General features: G+C 33.2%; 1 protein-coding gene across 2 annotated transcripts in view; it reads right to left on the bottom strand.

The window, feature by feature from the left end:
* The window catches only part of LOC140432800 (uncharacterized), a 214,381-nt gene extending 195,037 nt beyond the window's left edge, over window positions 1-19,344 (bottom strand). For both annotated transcript variants that reach the window (XM_072520913.1, XM_072520914.1), the window contains exons 1-2: window positions 19,006-19,344; window positions 6,605-6,711 (exon numbers count right to left, since the gene is read on the bottom strand). In XM_072520913.1, the coding sequence (XP_072377014.1) occupies window positions 6,605-6,711; window positions 19,006-19,111 (213 nt within the window). In that variant the 5' untranslated portion in view covers window positions 19,112-19,344. The remainder of the gene's footprint in view (window positions 1-6,604; window positions 6,712-19,005) is intronic.

Genomic DNA, 19,344 nt, shown 5'->3' with positions numbered 1-19,344 from the left:
TGAGTGTAAGGCGGCAATTGAAGAACGAAATGAAGCACATAGAGTATATTTGACTAGACGAACTAGAGAAAGAAGAATGATATTTGAAAACGACAGATGAATAGCTGATAAACTGTGTAGACAAAAAAAGAGAAAACACATAAAAAACAATTAATATACATGGAAATAAACTTTAGAGAAGACAAAACACATCATAAAGGACAACCATCATCAACAAAGACGATTCAGAGCTTAGCAGAATCATCCTAACCAATATCACCATCCTAACCAATACCACCATCCTAACCATATCCATTATGGTTTAATTTCATAGAAATATATTCTTTAACTTAAACATGAAATTAGACCAAAAATGAATACAATTCAGATACGGCAACATGGAAGAATTATACGAGCATATAAAGGCGAGTATAAAACAAGCAGCATTCGAAGCCCTTGGAGAAAAAGAACATTATAACAAATCAACAGCACTATTATGAAATAAATGAACCAACAAAAAGAATAATTGAAGAAAAAAAGCAACTATCCAGAAAATGGCTGACTACAAACAACGATGAAGTTTATAAAGAATATAGAGAAAAAATTGAGAAGTGAAAAAACAAATAACACAACAAAATAATGAAGAATGGGAAAGAACCTGCTTAAATATTAAAACATACATAGGAGGTACAAGAACTTGGGAGTCATGGAAAGTACTGTGAGGATTGAAACAAAACTCAAAAGAAAAAATTAAATTGGGAAATTATAAGGAAGGACTATTATAAGGAACTCTTAACAAAACAAAGACCACAATTCATTGGATAAGAAAACAGGCGAAGACGAAGCAGATCCCCACAACAAGAAATAGAAATAACAGATAATGAAATGAGAACGGCCATAAATGCAACCAAAAATAAGAAAGCACCGGGACCTGGAGGCATCTCACCTGAGCTTATAAAGTACAGCTCAAAAAAATTACACCTGATGATAAAATGGATATTTCAGAAAGCCATAAATGGAGAACAGCTCCCAAACAAATGGACGGAGGCATATATGACATCTATATTTAGGAAAGGAGATAGAAAACGATGCGAAAACTACAGAGGAATAAGCGTAATATCATCAATAGGAAGATTATATGGAAAGATACTGCGAAAAAAGATAGAGCACGCGATAAAAGGCAAAATCGAGGAGGATCAGGCAGGCTTCACGGCAGGAAGATCATGTATAGACCACATATACACACTGGAACAACTGTTGGAAAAGAAAAAAGCAAAAAATAGATATATAAATTTGGCATTTGTGGACCTGAGAAAGGCGTATGACTCTATACCAAGGTCAGAACTATGGGAGGCACTGTACAAATTAGAAATACAGACGGAACTCATAGAAGCTACAAAAGCTCTGTATAAAGAAAATAAAGTGTCCATTAAAATGGGAACAAGAATCATAGGAGACTTCACCACAACAAAAGGGCTCCTGCAGGGTTGTTCCACATCTCCAACCCTATTCAAAATATACTTAGAGAAAGCCTTGACTACATGGGAAAAAAATGCGAAGGCATGGGAGTACCGGTACGAAACGAATACCTGTATACGTGAAGCTTTGCAGACGATCAAGTAGTGATTGCACAAGACCAAGAACCTGTTTCTTCATCATGTAACCTCAGTTACATAACGAAGAAACTACAAGAAGAATATACCAAGGCTGGCCTAGATATTAACCTCGCGAAAACTGAGTACCTATCTACAAGTGAAGAAGACATAGACGATCTACAAATTGACGACAACGTAACAATCAAAGTAAAGGATAAATTCAAATACTTGGGGTTTATAATCACAAAAAAGGCAACAACAGAGGAAGAAATTAAGCAAAGATTAGGACAAACAAGAACAGCAATCTGATAACTTAACTCAGTATTGTGGGATAGACACCTAAATAGGAAGACAAAAACACATATTTATAAAACATTAGTGCGAAGTATTACGACATATTTATGGGGCTGAAAATTGGATTACAAACAAGAAAAACGGCAGTAAGATAATAGCAACAGAGATGAAATGCCTGAGAAGATGCTGCAGAGTAACAAGAATGGATATGAGAAATAATGACGAAATAAAGCAAAGAACGTCAATAGAAACAGACATACTAACATATATAGAACAAAAAAGACTAAAGTGGTATGGATATGCAAGAAGAAATAGCGACAGCAGATGGATAATGAGAATAACCGAATCGAGCCCCATAGGAAGGAGGAAAAGAGGAAGACCCCGAAGATCCTGGAGGAACGAAGTAGACGACGCCATGAGTAAGAGAGGCCTAAACGATGGAGAATGGGACAACAGAGAGAGATGGAAACGGTTAAGCGAGGGAAGGCAGTGAATACTGTAGAATACCTGAATATATATATATATATATATATATATATATATATATATATATATATATATATATATATATATATATATATACTTAAACATGCCAAGTTTCAGAACTCTGTTGAATTAACTGCCTTGCTTCGGAACTTCGGAGAAAAGGTGGGATTTTTTAGAAGAGTAAAAGATTTTTGTCAACGAATTTAAATTTAAAACTTTAGGCAAATAAGGTATAAATTTCAAATGTTGGTGTAAATAAAAACAGATAAATGTAAAGAACGTGCCTCTCTTGCTGCATGCAATTCATAGAATGGTCACCCATTCTCGAGAGTGGAAAACGCCAATATCTTAAGAAGTGCGTAACACGTTTTTAAACTTGTATGAAACCAGAGGTTCAAGAAAATGATCTTGATACGTTTATATAAATTTATTTCGAAATACTATAGAATTGTCAAAAGTTTCTGGCACATTCCTCGGGAGATTAAAACGAATGCTACGACTGGAACACGTTGTTTCTACTATGTATGCAAATAAATGTATTTGAAACATGTAAAATAAATGTATTCATGCAGATTTGCATACTTGAATTCTGTTTGCGTACAATACACCTAAATATCGATTTTAAATTTTAAGTCTGACATCAGATTCGTTTTCAGAGATCCAAAATGCAAAATAAAACATAAGCTCGAGTATCAGAGTCGCATTTAATTTGAGATCCGGATTAATATATTCAATCGAACCCTGTCGGTGTATGTCAAAAAAACGAAAGGTGAGTGGATGGATGCGAATTTATTCACTGTCTGGTTTCAGTAAGAATTTATGCCATCAGCGAACAAGTGTTTGAAACACTGTTATTAATAGATAATGCACCTTCACGTCCTAGAGACGTGAGTGGGTGCGAAATTGTTATGAAGTTTTTCTATTCCATATATATCCAACACAATCTTGCCTATTGATCAATGGGGCTCTTTACGGAAAAATACATCGAAAATTGGATAAACCAAAGCTGAAAATTTCCACTATTTATACATCTTTGTCAAGAGTTATTAGTCAACACAATCATAGTAACAAGAATAATAAATTCAAACAAACTTTTAAGAATAAATTCAATTAACTTTTATGTAGCAGCTAAGAAATCAGACGGGTGGCCACTCTACGAGGCATACACTAAAAGTTTTGCACAGAGCCATCTAGCAGAGTTACTCGACAGTAAATATAATTTTCGTAAATTTTGACATTTCGTACGGTAAAAAACATTGACAGATTGAAAATCCAACGCGTAGTTTAGCAGCAATACATTTTCAAAACAATCGATTTCAATGGAAATCTCTCATGAAAATGTCCGTGCAATGATTTTATACGATTTTAAAGTTCTTCTTCTTCTTTACACGCAATTCTGCTTGTTCATTGGCGGATTAATACCTTTATGGAAGGTTGTCACTCCATCTTTTGCGCGGTCCTCCGATACTTCTTCTGGCGATTGGTAACATCTCTTGCTATTTTGACGACACGGGTCTCCTATATTCTGCTTATGTGGTCATTCCATTCTTTTTTTCTATTTTGTGTCCATTCATTTATACACTGTACGTTACATTTTCTTCTAATATCTTCACTTCTCTTTCGATCTCTCAGCGTATTTCCTGTAATTCTTCTCAGTACTCTCATCTCTGCCGTTTCCAGTAGCCTTTGCGTTGTGGTTGAGTCGGGTCTTGTTTCTGAGGCGTATGTCATTATTGGTCTTATACTGGCTTTATAAATTCTTGACTTCATCTCAGTGTTATGTGTCTGTTTCACCATCTAGTGTTATTAAGGCATCCTGCCAGTCTATTTGCTTTTTGTAATTGTTGATCTATCACTTCTTTGTCCAAGTCTCCATACCTGGACAGTGTACTTCCCAGGTATTTTATTTCCATTACTTGTTCAATACTGATGCCATCAATTTCTATTTTACATCTGGTTGTTTCTTTGCCGACTATTGTTTTAGTTTTCTGAGATGAGATTGTCCTATTAAATATTCTTGCTCTTATGTTACATTTGTGGACCAGTCTTTGCAGACCATCTTCATCTTGGGCTATCAATATTGCGTCGTCTGCATAAGAGCATTTTTATTTCTTTGTTTCCCATTCTGTATCCTCTTCCTTTGGTAATGCTTTTGATGATTTCATCTCTATTATACAGAAGATGGATTACATCTTTGGGTCTTACTCTGTCAAACGCTTTCTTTAGGTCAATCAGACACATAAATGCTCGTCTTTTATTCTCATTTGCTAAACTTATCCTCTGATTTATTAGTATTTGTAAAATTTTAGTTGTAAGTTTTAGCGTAGTATTTAACAAGTTTACAACTCTGTAGTTTTCTGGCTGTTTTTATCTCCTTTTTTGAATAATATAATTAGTTCGCTCGTTCTCCCTTCTTTCGGTATTTTCGGAATTCGTTTGGTATCCCGTCTTTACCTGCTGCTTTTCTGTTCCTCGGATTTTCAAGTATTTTCCGAACTTCCTGTACATTTATATTAAGTTCTTTATTTGTGGTAATTTCTGGTGTTTCCAGTTCTAGCGTCGTTTGTTTGATTTTAAAGTTAGCCGAACTAAACAACCATGCGGCGATTGATTTCGTCTTGGTTTCGAACGTGTTTAAATTGCTCTGCAGACCTCCGCGTTGGTGGTGGTCTTACTTACTTACTGTCTTGTATCTGTGATCGCCGAGACACAGGCCGAAATAGAAACGCTGACCGTACAGGGTGTACCTCGCTGGAAGTGTGCGCCAGATTCGAACGATCAGTTTCATTTTTCTTCTGAAGCTGAGATCTCGAGTTGCGCACCAGTCAAACTACCATCATTCCAAACTTCGAACCCCAAATTCTTCTGAAATAAGTAAGTATTTCTCCTACTTGTCCAGCTAATTCCCCATCCACCAGTTCAAGGACAACAAAACAGAGCAGAATGCTGCAACTGTGGAGAAGAGCATACAGCAAACTATTCAATGTGAAGAAACACATCAAATATTTGGACAATTTAGTCGCCAAGAATAATAGGGATAAACTAGTTCCAAAACCGGTATTGCCACCCCATCCATCAGTCTACAGGGCAGCTAACCCAGGAGTGTATTATGCACAAACTGCAAAAGCAAAAAAAACAAGAAGCTACAGCTCAACCATGCTCTGCATCCGCTACATCAAAAATTACGGACGGATCAACAAAAGAGTCAACGTATAGAAGATGCTTCAACTCCTGGAAGGGATCAAAAAGGAACTTCTTCATGCCAGGTTATTTGCCGAGAAAATAATGGTCTTTGTAAAATATGAAGAACTCTACAATGCCAACTAAACGACTGAAGATTATGCAGATCAACATAGCCTTACTAGGACTAAGGATTAATGAACTAAGAGAAACACCCATTAGACACGATCCGGATATAATACATATGTATATCAGAAACATTATACATGACGAACACGCAACTTCCAAGGGTAACCAACTACGATGCTACAGGAAGAAGAGATAAACCACAACACGGAGAAACAGTTCTAATGTACTATAATTACAGATACAAGATAATCTTTTCGCGCCAGATGTATCAACAAGAATCAGTCCCAGTCCAAGAGTCAATTACTCAACAATCGACATATTTATCACAAAATAAATAATAATGTAGGACGTAAAGACACATTTCGAAACTAGCTCCGACCACAAACCAGTTACAGAAATCATAGCATCAAGAGTAGACCTACCCAAACTGAAACCAGCAAAAAGATTGAAATGGAAAGACACAAACTAGTCTAGCTACAGAAGATAGCTTAACGAAATAGAGATAAAAAGAGAATTCCAATCGAAAGAAGAACTGGACAAAAGAATAGAAGAGATTACATTTAATAAATTACATTTTATTCCACATCCAAAATTTAATGATATTTCTGTTGTTAATATTTTTTTGCAACTGTTGACTTTATTCTCAGCACCAATTTTAAAAACGGGATATAGTTTAATATTTTTAAAGAATTTTAAATGTTTTCGATCACTTCGCTTACTAACGTCTCATTCTAAATGAGTCAATTACAAACAGAGTCAATACAAATGTACCGAATCATCAAAAAGAACGGCTTCTCCCATTTCTAGTTCACATCGCACTTTAGTCACTTTTATTTACGTTTAATAGTTTCAGGAAATCGTAACTTTAAAATGAATCACCTTTCCTTTACGGATCACCTTATAGACATTTTAAAAGACAAAATTAAAAATATAAAACTTACCTCAAAACGTTTTCTTCTTTGGCAACATAAGCAGGCTGCTAAAAATACCAAGCTACAAACAGTCAATAATAGGGAAATGACCCCCGTTAATAATTTGGCATGTGAATCTGAAACAAAATTTTAATTATTAATAGGTTTCCAGGCACAAAGTTAAGATTTTAGTAATTAATTATTAGAACGTTTTTTTTTTCCTTTTAGATCAAATGGAAGTTTGATAATAAATTTTATGTCCTAGTGATTCACTATTGGATTTTATTGCTTAGTTACTAAGTAACTATATTATACCAGTAGTGAAGTTTATGTTCTGTTGACAGTAAAAAATAATTTTAATAACTTTAATAAACTTTAATAAAATTATAAAATACCGAAAGTTCGTTTGATTTGGTATTTTATTCTTCAATATTCGATATTCATTGCTAAAGCGATTTAGAGCCTGTATAAAGGAACGTGGAAATTAGTTTGAACGACTTTTAAATTACTATGTTTTCTGTCCCTAATTTTAAAAGTTAATAATAAACTTAATATTTGTAAAAATGTAATATTGCATTTAAAAAATCTTCTAAATTAATGATTTTACAAATACTCCAGAATCCCGAGACATCTATAGAAGAATACGAAATGAAACAAATCAGTTGGTAAGAAGAACAAAAAATGAACACTGGGAACAGTTTACAAAAAGGATGGAAAGCGACTTCTACGGTACGCAAAAACAAATATGGAGATTCATAAGAAACCAACGGAAAGAAATGGCAGAATTGAAGGAATACAATAACATACCAGCAAACGAATGGGAAAGATACCTGACGGAACTCTTTAAAGGAAAGGAAAATAATAATCAACACAATAACGTACCTGAATTAAGACAAGAAATAGAAATCAGTTTTAAGTAAGTAGAGATAGCCATAAATTCACTCAAAAATAGAAAGTCACCAGAACCAGACGGAATAACCAACGAACTTTTAAAACTTTACATTAAAACATATTTTCAACAATAAAAAACATTTCACTAAACCCTAGCTATGCATTCACTTATGTCAACATACGTCGATTTTTTCATAATTACGTTAAATCCAGAGGTAGGAAGCAGATCGAAAGGCATTAAGACGCATTATAGTGAAAAATCGACGAGCAAATTATATGGAGTTAAGTGTTTTATGGAGTGACGTTATTGGAAGACACCTTTCTAGATCAACATGCCATCGAGAGACCCACAAATTAGGATTTGGTACTTACTAAGTAAGTTTTATAGTTGAAAAAATTAGTACGAATTGTTTTTAATAAATTTCATTTTATTTTAGGCTAAGGAAAAGCCTCTTTTAACATTACAACAAAAGAAAAATAGACTAAGATGGTCAAAAGAGCATAAAGATTGGAGTCAGTCGCAATGGGATTCTATACAATGGAGTGATGAGTCCAGATTTGAAGTGTGTGTTGGAGACAGTAGGAGTCGCGCCATTCGCAGGAAGAATGAAGCTTTCCATCCCAACTGTCTGAAGAGAAAAGTCTAATTTCCTGCATATGTCATGATCCGGGGCAGCATGTCGTCTGAAGGTGTGGGAAAGTTACATTTTATCAATAAAGAATCTCTTTTACCGATTATGGAACACTGTTTAACATCAGACGAAGATTTTGTCTTCCAACAAGACGGCGCAGGTTGTCATACCTCAAAAAAGAGTTTTAAAATGGATTGAAGACCATGGCATACCACTTCTGGAATGGGTTTCTAACAGTCCCGACTTGTCCCCGATAGATACTTTGTGGCGCGAAATGAAAAAAGCTTTGAGAAAACATCCTGCTAGGTCCGACAACGAATTGAAGGAAAAATTGCAAGAAATATGGGATTCGTTTACATTAGAATTTTGTTAGAACTTGGTAAAAACTATGCCTCATATTCTATGCGTTTTTTTATTTATTATTATTCTGTTTACTCAATAGTTTTCATTACGTTATAAAATATTTTCTATAATTAGGAAAATCAAAAATGTTGTTCGATTAAAACTTCTAAAATTTACGCTGCGCTTTAATTTTTGTTCTCGATTTAATTTAATTTTCTTATCAATCTAACGTTAGACCAAATCGACTTATTTTCATCCCTAAAAATCGTGGTATAATTTATAACCAACCTTTTTGTAACACCTTGTATATTTGTTTCTTTTTTCGTTATATTTACAGGTCTGTTTTTCCAAAAAATATATAAAGTAATAATGTCAAACCATTTTATAAAATCATTACAATTTTTCATATGTTCCTGTAACACTTTATCCTATTTCTTTATGTTCAGTTTTTTTCCTTAATTTTTTTTTAGTTTCGATACTTCTTTTGCAATATTTATCCATTTTTGCATCGGTCTCTTCTGTATATATTTAATTATATTGTTTTTATCATTATCTAATTTTCGTTTCCTTCTATACATCCAAAATGGATGCGTTTTTCTTTCTTGTTCATGTTTTTGTTTTTACGCATCCTTTTTAATACAGGGTGTCCCATAATTAATTGGACATTAGCTAATGGGTGATAGCTGACATCAAAATAAAGCGTTTGAGCTTAAATTGCTTAGGCAAAATGTTGCTAGTTTTCGTTCTACAGGGTGATTCATTAATATTTTTTTATATTATTTTTAGGGATATATTGAAAACTATTCAACCGATTTAAGTAAAATTTGGTATCTTACTATTATTTAGTATGCTTAATACTAAAATGATATTAGTTTTACCGATGACACTAGGTGGCGCCACCTACTTTAACATTGGTTCATTAATTAGGCCATAATTTTTTTCCCGCCCTGTATAAACATTCTAGGAAAAAAACATAAAATAACATTCAATTCTACACAAAAAAGGTATTCTTGTTTCAAATCAAAAAAGTACACCGTTTTCGAAATAAACGTATTTTTTAGAGACGTGCATAAAATAAAAAAATTTTACAAAAACTTCAACAAAAATGTAAATTCAAACATTATTCAAAAGGTCTTAAATAAAAGTGAATATTAAATGTATTAGCAGTAGATAATTTTTGCAAACAAAATGCATATGATTGAAACAATTATTTTTATTAAACCTTTGACTCAGTAACAAATTTTAAAAAAATCAGAAATTAAATTAAACAATGAAGTGAATATAAAACAATTAACAAAGTGAATAATTCAAAACGAAACAAAAAAAAATTACAATAAGTGTTCAAAATGTGCACCATTAGATAAACTACATAATCTAAATCTTTTGTGTAAGTTTTGTCTTATTTTAAATAATGAGTTTCTTTAGGCCTTAATTACGTTAACTCCCTCTACAATATTTTGCCATAACTCTTGACGGTTATTTTTTTTTTATAAACAAGTGACTTTAGGTAGCCCCACAAGTGAAAGTCTAGGGGATTTAGTTCGGGACTGCGTGCTGGCCATGGGTATACACTACCTCTACCAATCCACCTTTGAGGATAAATTTCATCTAGATAATTTCTAACTTCTAGGCTATAATGTGGTGGTGCACCATCATGCATGTACCAAGAGTTCCGTCTCAAATTTAGAGGTATGTCTTCTAAAAGAGTTGGTAAATCTTTTCTTAAAAAATTTAGATACGTTACTCCGTCAAGCCTAGTTGGTAATTCGAATGGTCCTACAATACAATCCCCAAATATGCCACACCAGATATTTATGGAAAACTCGTGTTGAAAATGATGTTATTGAAATGCATGAGGATTTTCTGTCGCGTAGGTATGGCTATTGCGCCAGTTAAATACACCCCTTCTAGTAAATGTGGCTTCATCGGTAAATAAAATTTTATTATAAAACATTGGATCGTCTAAATGCCGCCCCATCATAAACTGACTAAATCGGAGCCTTGCTGGAAAATCCTGTGGTAAAAGATTCTGTACTGGAGTAAAACTATACGGATACAGATTTTCTGTCCGTACTATTCTTGACACCGTAGATTTGCTTATACCAGTGGCCGCAGAAACAAGCCTTTTACTGGTTTCTGGATCTTCTGCAACACGCACAACAATTTCATCCTTCATATCCGCATCAATTACTCTCGGTCTTCCAGCATTCCTGTTTTTGGGATGAAATGACCCTGTTTCGCCTAATCTGTCGAACAATGATTTAATAGTTTTATGGTTTGATTGCCTTCTATTGGGATATACTTCGAAATAGAGTTCAGCTGCTTTACGAGAACAAAAATTTTCCTGGGCATACAAACAGATCATATCGCGCAGTTCTACATTAGAAAATTCACTATGACGTGGCATTTTTCCTTTATCTTAAGTGGTTTATAAAAAACTTAATAGCACTTTGACAAATAATGACTCGCCCTGCACTTTGACAACTAATAATAAATAAATTCGTGGTTACCTTTGACAACTAATAGTAAATAAATTCGTAGTTACGTCTTGACGTTGTCATTAAGTTCAAAGCATACTTGTTTTGCAAAAAATTAAATAGAGACATGCATCATTAACAAAATACGTTTATTTCGAAAACGGTGTACTTTTTTGATTTGAAACAAGAATACCTTTTTTGTGTAGAATTGAATGTTATTTCATGTTTTTTTTCCTAGAATGTTTATACAGGGCGGACAAAAAAATTATGGCCCCATTAATGAACCAATGTTACAGTAGGCGGCGCCACCTAGTGTCAATAGTAAAACTAATATCATTTTCTTATTAAGCATACTAAATAATAGCAAGATACCAAATTTCACTTAAATCGGTTAAATAGTTTTCAATATATCCATAAAAATAATATAAAAAAATATTAATGAATCTCTCTGTAAAACGAAAACTAGCAACAATTTTCCTAAGCAATTTGAGCTCAAACGCTTTATTTTGATGTCATCTATCACCCATTAGCTAATGTCCAATTAATTATGGGACACCCTGTATACATGTGAAGTAATTTTTACATATTTAACCAATATATAAAGCTCAACCAATAATATGACAAACAAGGGTTATGATATTAATTTTATTCACAAAACACTATTACTAATATTCTAAAAATAAAAATGTTATCCATGCATGCAATAGCGAAGTAAAAAATTAACATATTTTGTAAATTCCCAATTATCATAATCACCTCTTCATTAATCAGCTTCACTTACCCAATGAGGTTATTAGTCAAAACAAATTTTAGGTAATTAATCTAAACCACGAAAAAAAGATATGATCATGCAATTTGATATGGAATAAAAAAGAAACATATATTTTCCAAAATACCAAATCCGGAAGAGCAGAATAAAGATCAGACATTACAACTGTTGCGCGAGGGTACAATTAAAAATTCTCGACTTTTAAATTGTTTTAAAAGATTTATTAATTTGTAAATTTAATGTAGTTCTTACTTTCTTAACTGTAATTCAAGAATGGTTGTTTTGAAGAGCTCTTTAATAGAACAGATATACAGTGAACAGCTAAATTATGGAATATTATCATTATTCGGGAAATCCATATTCGGGAAATCCCGAAACAGGTCGATTTTTGTTATAAAATACCCATCTTATAACGTACATGTAGTAGGGATGACGTCACCGGTGTAGGTGTAGTGACGTAATCGTTAATTTTTTTAAATAGAAATCGGTATAATGCGACACCTCATTTAAACGAGAATTTAATTCTCTATTTAACGACATTACATTTTTAACTAAAATATTTTTTTAAGGGTACAAAAACAATTTTTTTTTAATTTAAATTCAACTAAATTACAACTACTTAAAGATTTAATTAATAATGTACTTTAAAGTAACCAAATTATGCATAATAATTATTTTAAATTAAATGTTCGAAATGCCATCCATCGGTTTCTTGACAATATGCGAATCTACGGACATATTCATCAAGTACATTGCGGATGACTTCTGGAATAATTAGACTTATTTTATGCCTAATTCTATCTTTCAAGTCCTGTAAGACGCAGAGCATCGTGTATTCCAATGCATCGTTTTCCATGATAAACAAGATATAAGAACAAGGCTAGGAGATACAACACCAGAGAATATAATGAGTGTAGCCATGCAAAACACAGAGAATTTCAACGTGATAGTAGGCCTAATAACAGACATAATAAAAAAAGGAAACACGAGAGAGGGAGAGACAAGATAGGAGATGAGAGTGACAGAAGACTTTTATTCCTTATTTTATGGAACAAATTTAAACAACAAATCAAAGTAAATGAAACAAATTAAAAGATGAACTACTTCTTCTCATCATCGTCAGAGCGGGTCAGTCGAAGTAACGTTTGCTAAGAACAATTACCGGGTGTCCGCGGCTGGAAATGAAGGGGTTTTAGTGGGTAGGCAGTCGCGTTCTCACGATCGATTCGCTTGGCTTCACTGGTGTCTGGATAGGGAGAGCGGACCGAATCCCACACACCATGGGAGAGGACAATACCCCAGATTCTTGGGACATTGTGGTCGAGTCTGACGGTCTTACGAAGATTTCTTCCTCAAAAAAAAGGTTGAAACACCTTACATATGTTTCCTACTAATAACCCGACTTCGACTGTGTCCTACACACACTTCAAATCTAGACTCATGGCTTCATTATATACCTCTGACACGTAATTTGTATTATTTACTTTACTTTAATGTTTTACCACAATTTCAGTTCAAAATACGATTTTTTGACGTTTTTATTTCCACTTCGGAAATCGTTCAAAAATTGAAAATGGTAAATAATATTAAAATTCCACAAAAAAAACAGAATGTATTTTTTACTTCTGACTTCTGACTGATAATTTTTATGTATGTTTGCACTAATGACACTATAATAAAAAATATTAAAGTTATATCACATTTAATTACGATTTAACAGCTTAGAAAGTGTGTGCAGGAAGTATCTAATCAGTATTGTAAAAATATCTAGCATCTATTATACACAAAACCTTCCTAAAATAACCTCTATCAAAGTAATAGTGACCAAAGTTCACAAGATTTGAGGAATTCTCAGTGTTCTACCTGTTATGTCTACCACTATTGTTACTATTATTAATTCTCCATTTTCTTGCCAAGTATCCAGTTAATCCACCTTCATCAAGGTGGTACATTAATCATGACAACTTATTTCTTAAACTTTGTACCTTATTCGTTGCTTAAAATGCGCCAAACTATTAATGATCAATCGTAATTAAATATTTTGTAAGAATTAATGTTTTATAAATAGTGATATGGTAAATACAATTTAACAATACAAATACTGTAATTGCAATCAATAAAAAATGTGCTTTGTAAGTGAATATTTTATCTAGATATTGTTATTGTTAATTTATTCAGAATAAAAAATTTGTTTCATGGTTTTAGCAAAGATATCTCAAAGCATTCAGTTACAATGGAAAGACCTTTTAGTCAACTGTCTATGATAATTCAATGTGGCTTCGGTTGTGTGGATATAAAAAAAACCTAGGACATTGACAGTTTCATTCCAGATGCCCGTGAAATTCTGCAGAGTGTCCCAAAAAGGGACATTGCAGAATTGCGTGCCCTCCAAGTACAAAAGACCTGGCAGGACCCTGGGCTACCTATCTCTCGACATACGCCCTTAGTGAAACCTCTGCCCCTACGAGTCCGACACAACGTTGGTGTGCAAGTCACACCACGTGGGGGCTTCACCCTCCCCGTAGTACCTGTGTTGCGAGTACCTCACCTACCCGTTATTCCCACACCACGGGCGGATAGGCTTGGCAGGCGGAGGAATTTCCACCTCGCACATAGACAGGTCGCCGCCGAGGATCTCTCCTCTACCACTCTTGGATCTCCCGGTGGGTACGTGCCGGGGCACCCACACCACGCCTGACACAAGGTCAGGAGAGGTATGTACGGGCCCAGCTCGTTCAACCTCACCAGGCTCTTTTGGAATGGGAGTAGAGTGGTCCCACGAGAGTCTCGTCTCGGATACTAGGAATGTAGACCGGTGACCGTGTCGCCGAAGCGACCGTGTGCGTTTCTACCAACCCGACACCTCAAGCGACCCATTAGTCGCCTCTTACGACGACAGGCATGGCTTTCTGACCCCGGCCGTATTCTTATCTCCGCGAGCCGGACGGAGCCCAAAAAGGGACAAAGAAATAGATGAAAAACAACAAATTATAGTATGCAGATCAAAAATGGTTGACTTAGTTTTGATAAGTCATTACAACAATGCAATGCCAATCTCTTAAGCTTGGCAAGATGGCATTTCCAATTCTTTTGCGGAAACACTAACAAAACCACTATAATTCAGAGCAGTAAAGAGTACTTCATAATATTTTAATACAGTCTGAAAACTGGTCATAACTAAGAAGGCAATCAGCCTAGTCAGAAAAATAATTCTCTTTTACAACATTTTTATCATCATCATAGACATTAACAATTTGGCAGATGTGATGTGGTTCATCATTGAGCTTCAGCAGCTCAGATAGTCTGATGAATGATATTTCTCTATCTGTTACATGTACTGCCTCAGTATACTGCTTGTTGACAAGCTTTTTCATGATATCTGTCCATTGCTGTGGAGATCTTCCATGTTGGCATTGACTCTGAGGCCTTCCTTGGACCACCAACCGCTCCATTTTATGTTATGTTTGTGTTCAGTTACAAAACAAATTAAGAGACATGAATAATCGACAGTTTCTTATCCACTATTGACATACCACAATTATTGTCAAAAGTATCTGAAAATGCAACATAAATTTCTACACCGGCCTGAAAACCAACCAAAGAAGCTATTAGATATTTCTGATGCATTCAATTAAAAGTCTTAAGGCAGCATACGAGAGGAAACAGTCACATATTAGAACTAAAAGTTAATGGAATATTATGAGAACAGAATTTATTGCAGACTTGGAGACTTAAAACTCCTTGTAGAAAGTACATTATCACTACAGCAAGTGTAAGAAAGAACATTGACATAGATGAAAAAGAATGTTCAATTAAATGTTTTTGTCCGATATAGTAGATCCTGTTATAATGAACTTTATAGAATGCCGTAGAATTATTTTTTTATGGCAGTAAATGAAGCATGAACATCAAGAATGAAAAAATTCTCAAATCAAAAAACATCAAGAATAAAAAAATATTAAAATACACAGTGAAGAAAATTGCTTTAGTAGAGAACCAGTTTTGGTTCTCTCTTTGGTTTCTCTGGAAACTCTTACCAAAATACTGATACTGAGAACTTTGAAAAATGATATAGGCAACATTATTAAGCGAAATAAGCCCATTCAACTCATAGAAACTATGGTTAAACCTACTGTCAATTAATGAATCTCATAGTTCTGCTGTAAACGCTGCTAGATGATCAGTAGCTAAAATTATGATTAAATGGAAAGAGAACAACACTCTGGAGAGACAAGCCAAAATGGGACCTCTTTATTATGATAAAAGCCATACTGAAAAAGACCTGGGAAATCACAGATCGAAAAGATGTAAATCACCAGATTGTCTTACCTCATCGAGATGTAAAGGGGTACTGTCAGAAGCCTATTAAAGATTGTTTGAGGGTCACTCTGAAGAAAAACTTTAAAATAATTAAGTCAGCTATTTTAAAAATCTTTTTTTAGATGTGCTGACTGCTTGATAAGTAACTTAAGTGATAAGAGACTCAGAATAAAAAGTGCTATAAGCTATAAAATATCATAAGGCCTACACACAAAGAAAATTTAAAAAAAATTGTAGTTGATGTGTCTGGACCTTTCTGATATAAATATAACCCTGCAAGAAGGAAAAAAATATTCCATATCCCCATAATATTTGAGCAAGACCCTATAGGATAATTTAAAAGGTCAAAGATTTGATTTTAGAATCTGGAAAACACCAAAGCCCAAAATGACCTGTAAAATCATAACATCTTGAAGATAAAGATGCATGAAAAGAAAAATGTTGCATTTAGAATGAACAACAAAACAAGAAATGTATGGATTAGAGAAGCAACTATACTGTGTTTCGCAGTCACTTTGTAGTACAGACTCTGATGAAGAATAGTATAGAAATAGCAAGACATATATTTTAAGAAATTAATATTTTTTTTCTAGAGAAATAAACATCAGCATTGGTTGGCATTATACCTTTTGTTTCTCTTCAGCTTATCAGCAGTTCCCGGACATTTTAAACACCCATTTAATTTAAGTTTAAAATAGATTCAATAGTAAATTGTTAGAATGTAAAGTTAGCTTAAGAATAATAAAAAATTTATACCAGTACCCACGAAAAATGATTCATTGTGGACCCAATTATAGAAAATACAGTAGAATTGTAAATCTGTATATATGTATGTAATTACGAACACATCCGAGAGGGATAATATAAGTATATAATATTTTGGCAACCATGGGAATACAAGAGAGCAAGAAGAAGACAGTAGCAGATTCTAGAAACGTGGTGCAATAATTTAAGTGTTCATTTTGAATCTTCTAGAAATAAATATTCACATTTTAACATTCATATATGAATTTACAATAATCTGATGGTTACAAATAGTAGCCAAGTCCCAGCCATTAAGTTTTGTATATTGTCATTTATCATATGGGATTGGAAGTACTGAATTACTAATCACAAATGTTATAGTATTGCAGTATTTATCATTCGAAAATGAATATAACAAAAAATTATCAAGATTCCACTAGTACAACATAAAGTTTTCATTTGTCCCAACTTCTTTAGAATATTTGATAACATTAGCCCAATTTGGATTGGATGGTACTTAGAACTAACTATATATTTACCTACTATAGGTTGACTATATTATGTAGGAATGTTTCTATTTAGTAATTTCATAAACAATCATTAATTAATGACAATTTTATATTAAAATAAAAAATGTTTAGTAGCAAAAGGATATTTTCATATTTTTGATAATATTATAACAATAACCTCAATTGCTCAACCTCAAATTTGTCAATCGCATGGGCATTGTTAATATGAGCAATATTTAGCAGAACTATTCCACTTGTTTGTTTATAACAAAAGATAAGTTACTATCCTTTCTTATTTTATGATTGCTGATTCATAACAACTGGTAGGTTTGTTTAGTATAGACTATTTACTTTATGAATCATAATGCAACTTAATAAATGGGCATTCATTTATTCTAAGTGGGTATACAATAATTTTCAGAGCAATATTTTAAATTGTAGGTATACTAAATATTTCATACCACTCAATTATTTTTAATTGATAAAATAAAACTGCACAAAGTAATTTCTAATCTTATGGCTCATTCTAATCACCAGATAGAACAAAAACCACCTACTCAAAGTTTATCTTTATCTAAACATTACTTATTTCAGTGGCCACCTTTGTTAGTCAATTTTCTAATTCATTACTCCTCCATTATTCTAAAATATCTGAAAAATGACATGATGTCATTGGTTCTGGCTAATCATGAAGAAATGAGTCTTCTGTATTTAGAGACAATTTCTTAAATATGCCAATCTCTACTTATGTATTCATTTATAATTCATTACATCACCATTAGGTCCAAACACACTTTTGTCATTAATTCTCATACCTAGAGGGTCATGCAGTAAAAGTTTGTTATGAAGAATATAGAATCTTTATTTAAAATACTCAATTAAAGATTACCCAAGAAGACCAATTCAAAGTCTGATTTAAATGCATGACAGTATGAGCTTCTTTTAGTTTAGTTTCTTGTGACATAGGTATATAGTACCTTGTTGTAGCAATCTCCTAATCAAAAGGCCCATGAAAGAAGCGTTAAAATGTGTCTCTCCTCTATTTGTCAGAATACTGCCAAGAAAATGGCAGTGACATGACATATTTGGCAAAACTGATATGCTTAAACTCACTCTGGTATTCCAGAAATATTTGAAACCATAGAAATATGAACCATAAATAAAAAGAGTCCCATAAATAATAACCATAAATAAAAGAGGTCTTCAATGTGAAGCCCACTCCTTCAATCTGTCCTTTCTTTTATTTCAATAGGTATATATTGATGAACTCTGAGAATGGTTTGAGAAGATATATTTTATTCAGTTATCTGGGTATACTGAGTTCTAGGGATATAAGATTGAGCCACTATGATCAAACATTTGTCTTTTACACCAAATTTCTAAAGAGGCTAAATGGAAACTGTAGAAAAACATTATGTAGACCTTACAAATACTTAAATCAATAAAAAAACATAGGGCCTAACCTGGAAGAATCATTATTATTAAATCTAAATTTATTGATAGAACTGTATGCTCTATTTGTATTTGTTTTTAAATGTTTAAAGGCTGCTTTAGATGAAGATTTCAATATTCCCATTTAAACTGTAAATATCATTTAAACAATAACTATTAGATAAAGTCATGCACACATATGAGTGCATGACTTTATCTCTTTAACCACTGAGAACTGAACAGGAACAGATCTATGTTTCTATCTATTTCAACCCACTACCTTATTTCTTATCAATTAAAAAACAAAATGACTCACCTGTTTCTGTATCATTCGGACTGATCGGATTCCCGTTACATAACTGAAGAAATAAAAATAACAAACACAAATAAAATCTAAGCCATTTCAAAGATATTTCCATCATTCATAAAATTCAGTCTTTATTCACTGATGTTAAGGACAGTTTATTGATCGTTTACTGTTTTTTTCTTGAACATTATTCTTCACATTTTAATAACTATAGTTCAGACACTGCCACTGTTAACTATTAAAGAGCGATTACGAAATTTATGGTAAAATAATACAATTTTAGTAATATAGCAATCTTTCTATGAATATGCAAATGATTATTTGACAGTTGAGGAGAAACCTCTAGTC

This window comes from Diabrotica undecimpunctata, chromosome 1, assembly GCF_040954645.1.
Source record: "Diabrotica undecimpunctata isolate CICGRU chromosome 1, icDiaUnde3, whole genome shotgun sequence".
NCBI lineage: Eukaryota > Metazoa > Arthropoda > Insecta > Coleoptera > Chrysomelidae > Diabrotica > Diabrotica undecimpunctata.
The sequence above is the reverse complement of the archived record's forward strand: the minus strand, read 5'-3'. Positions and strand labels throughout refer to the sequence as shown.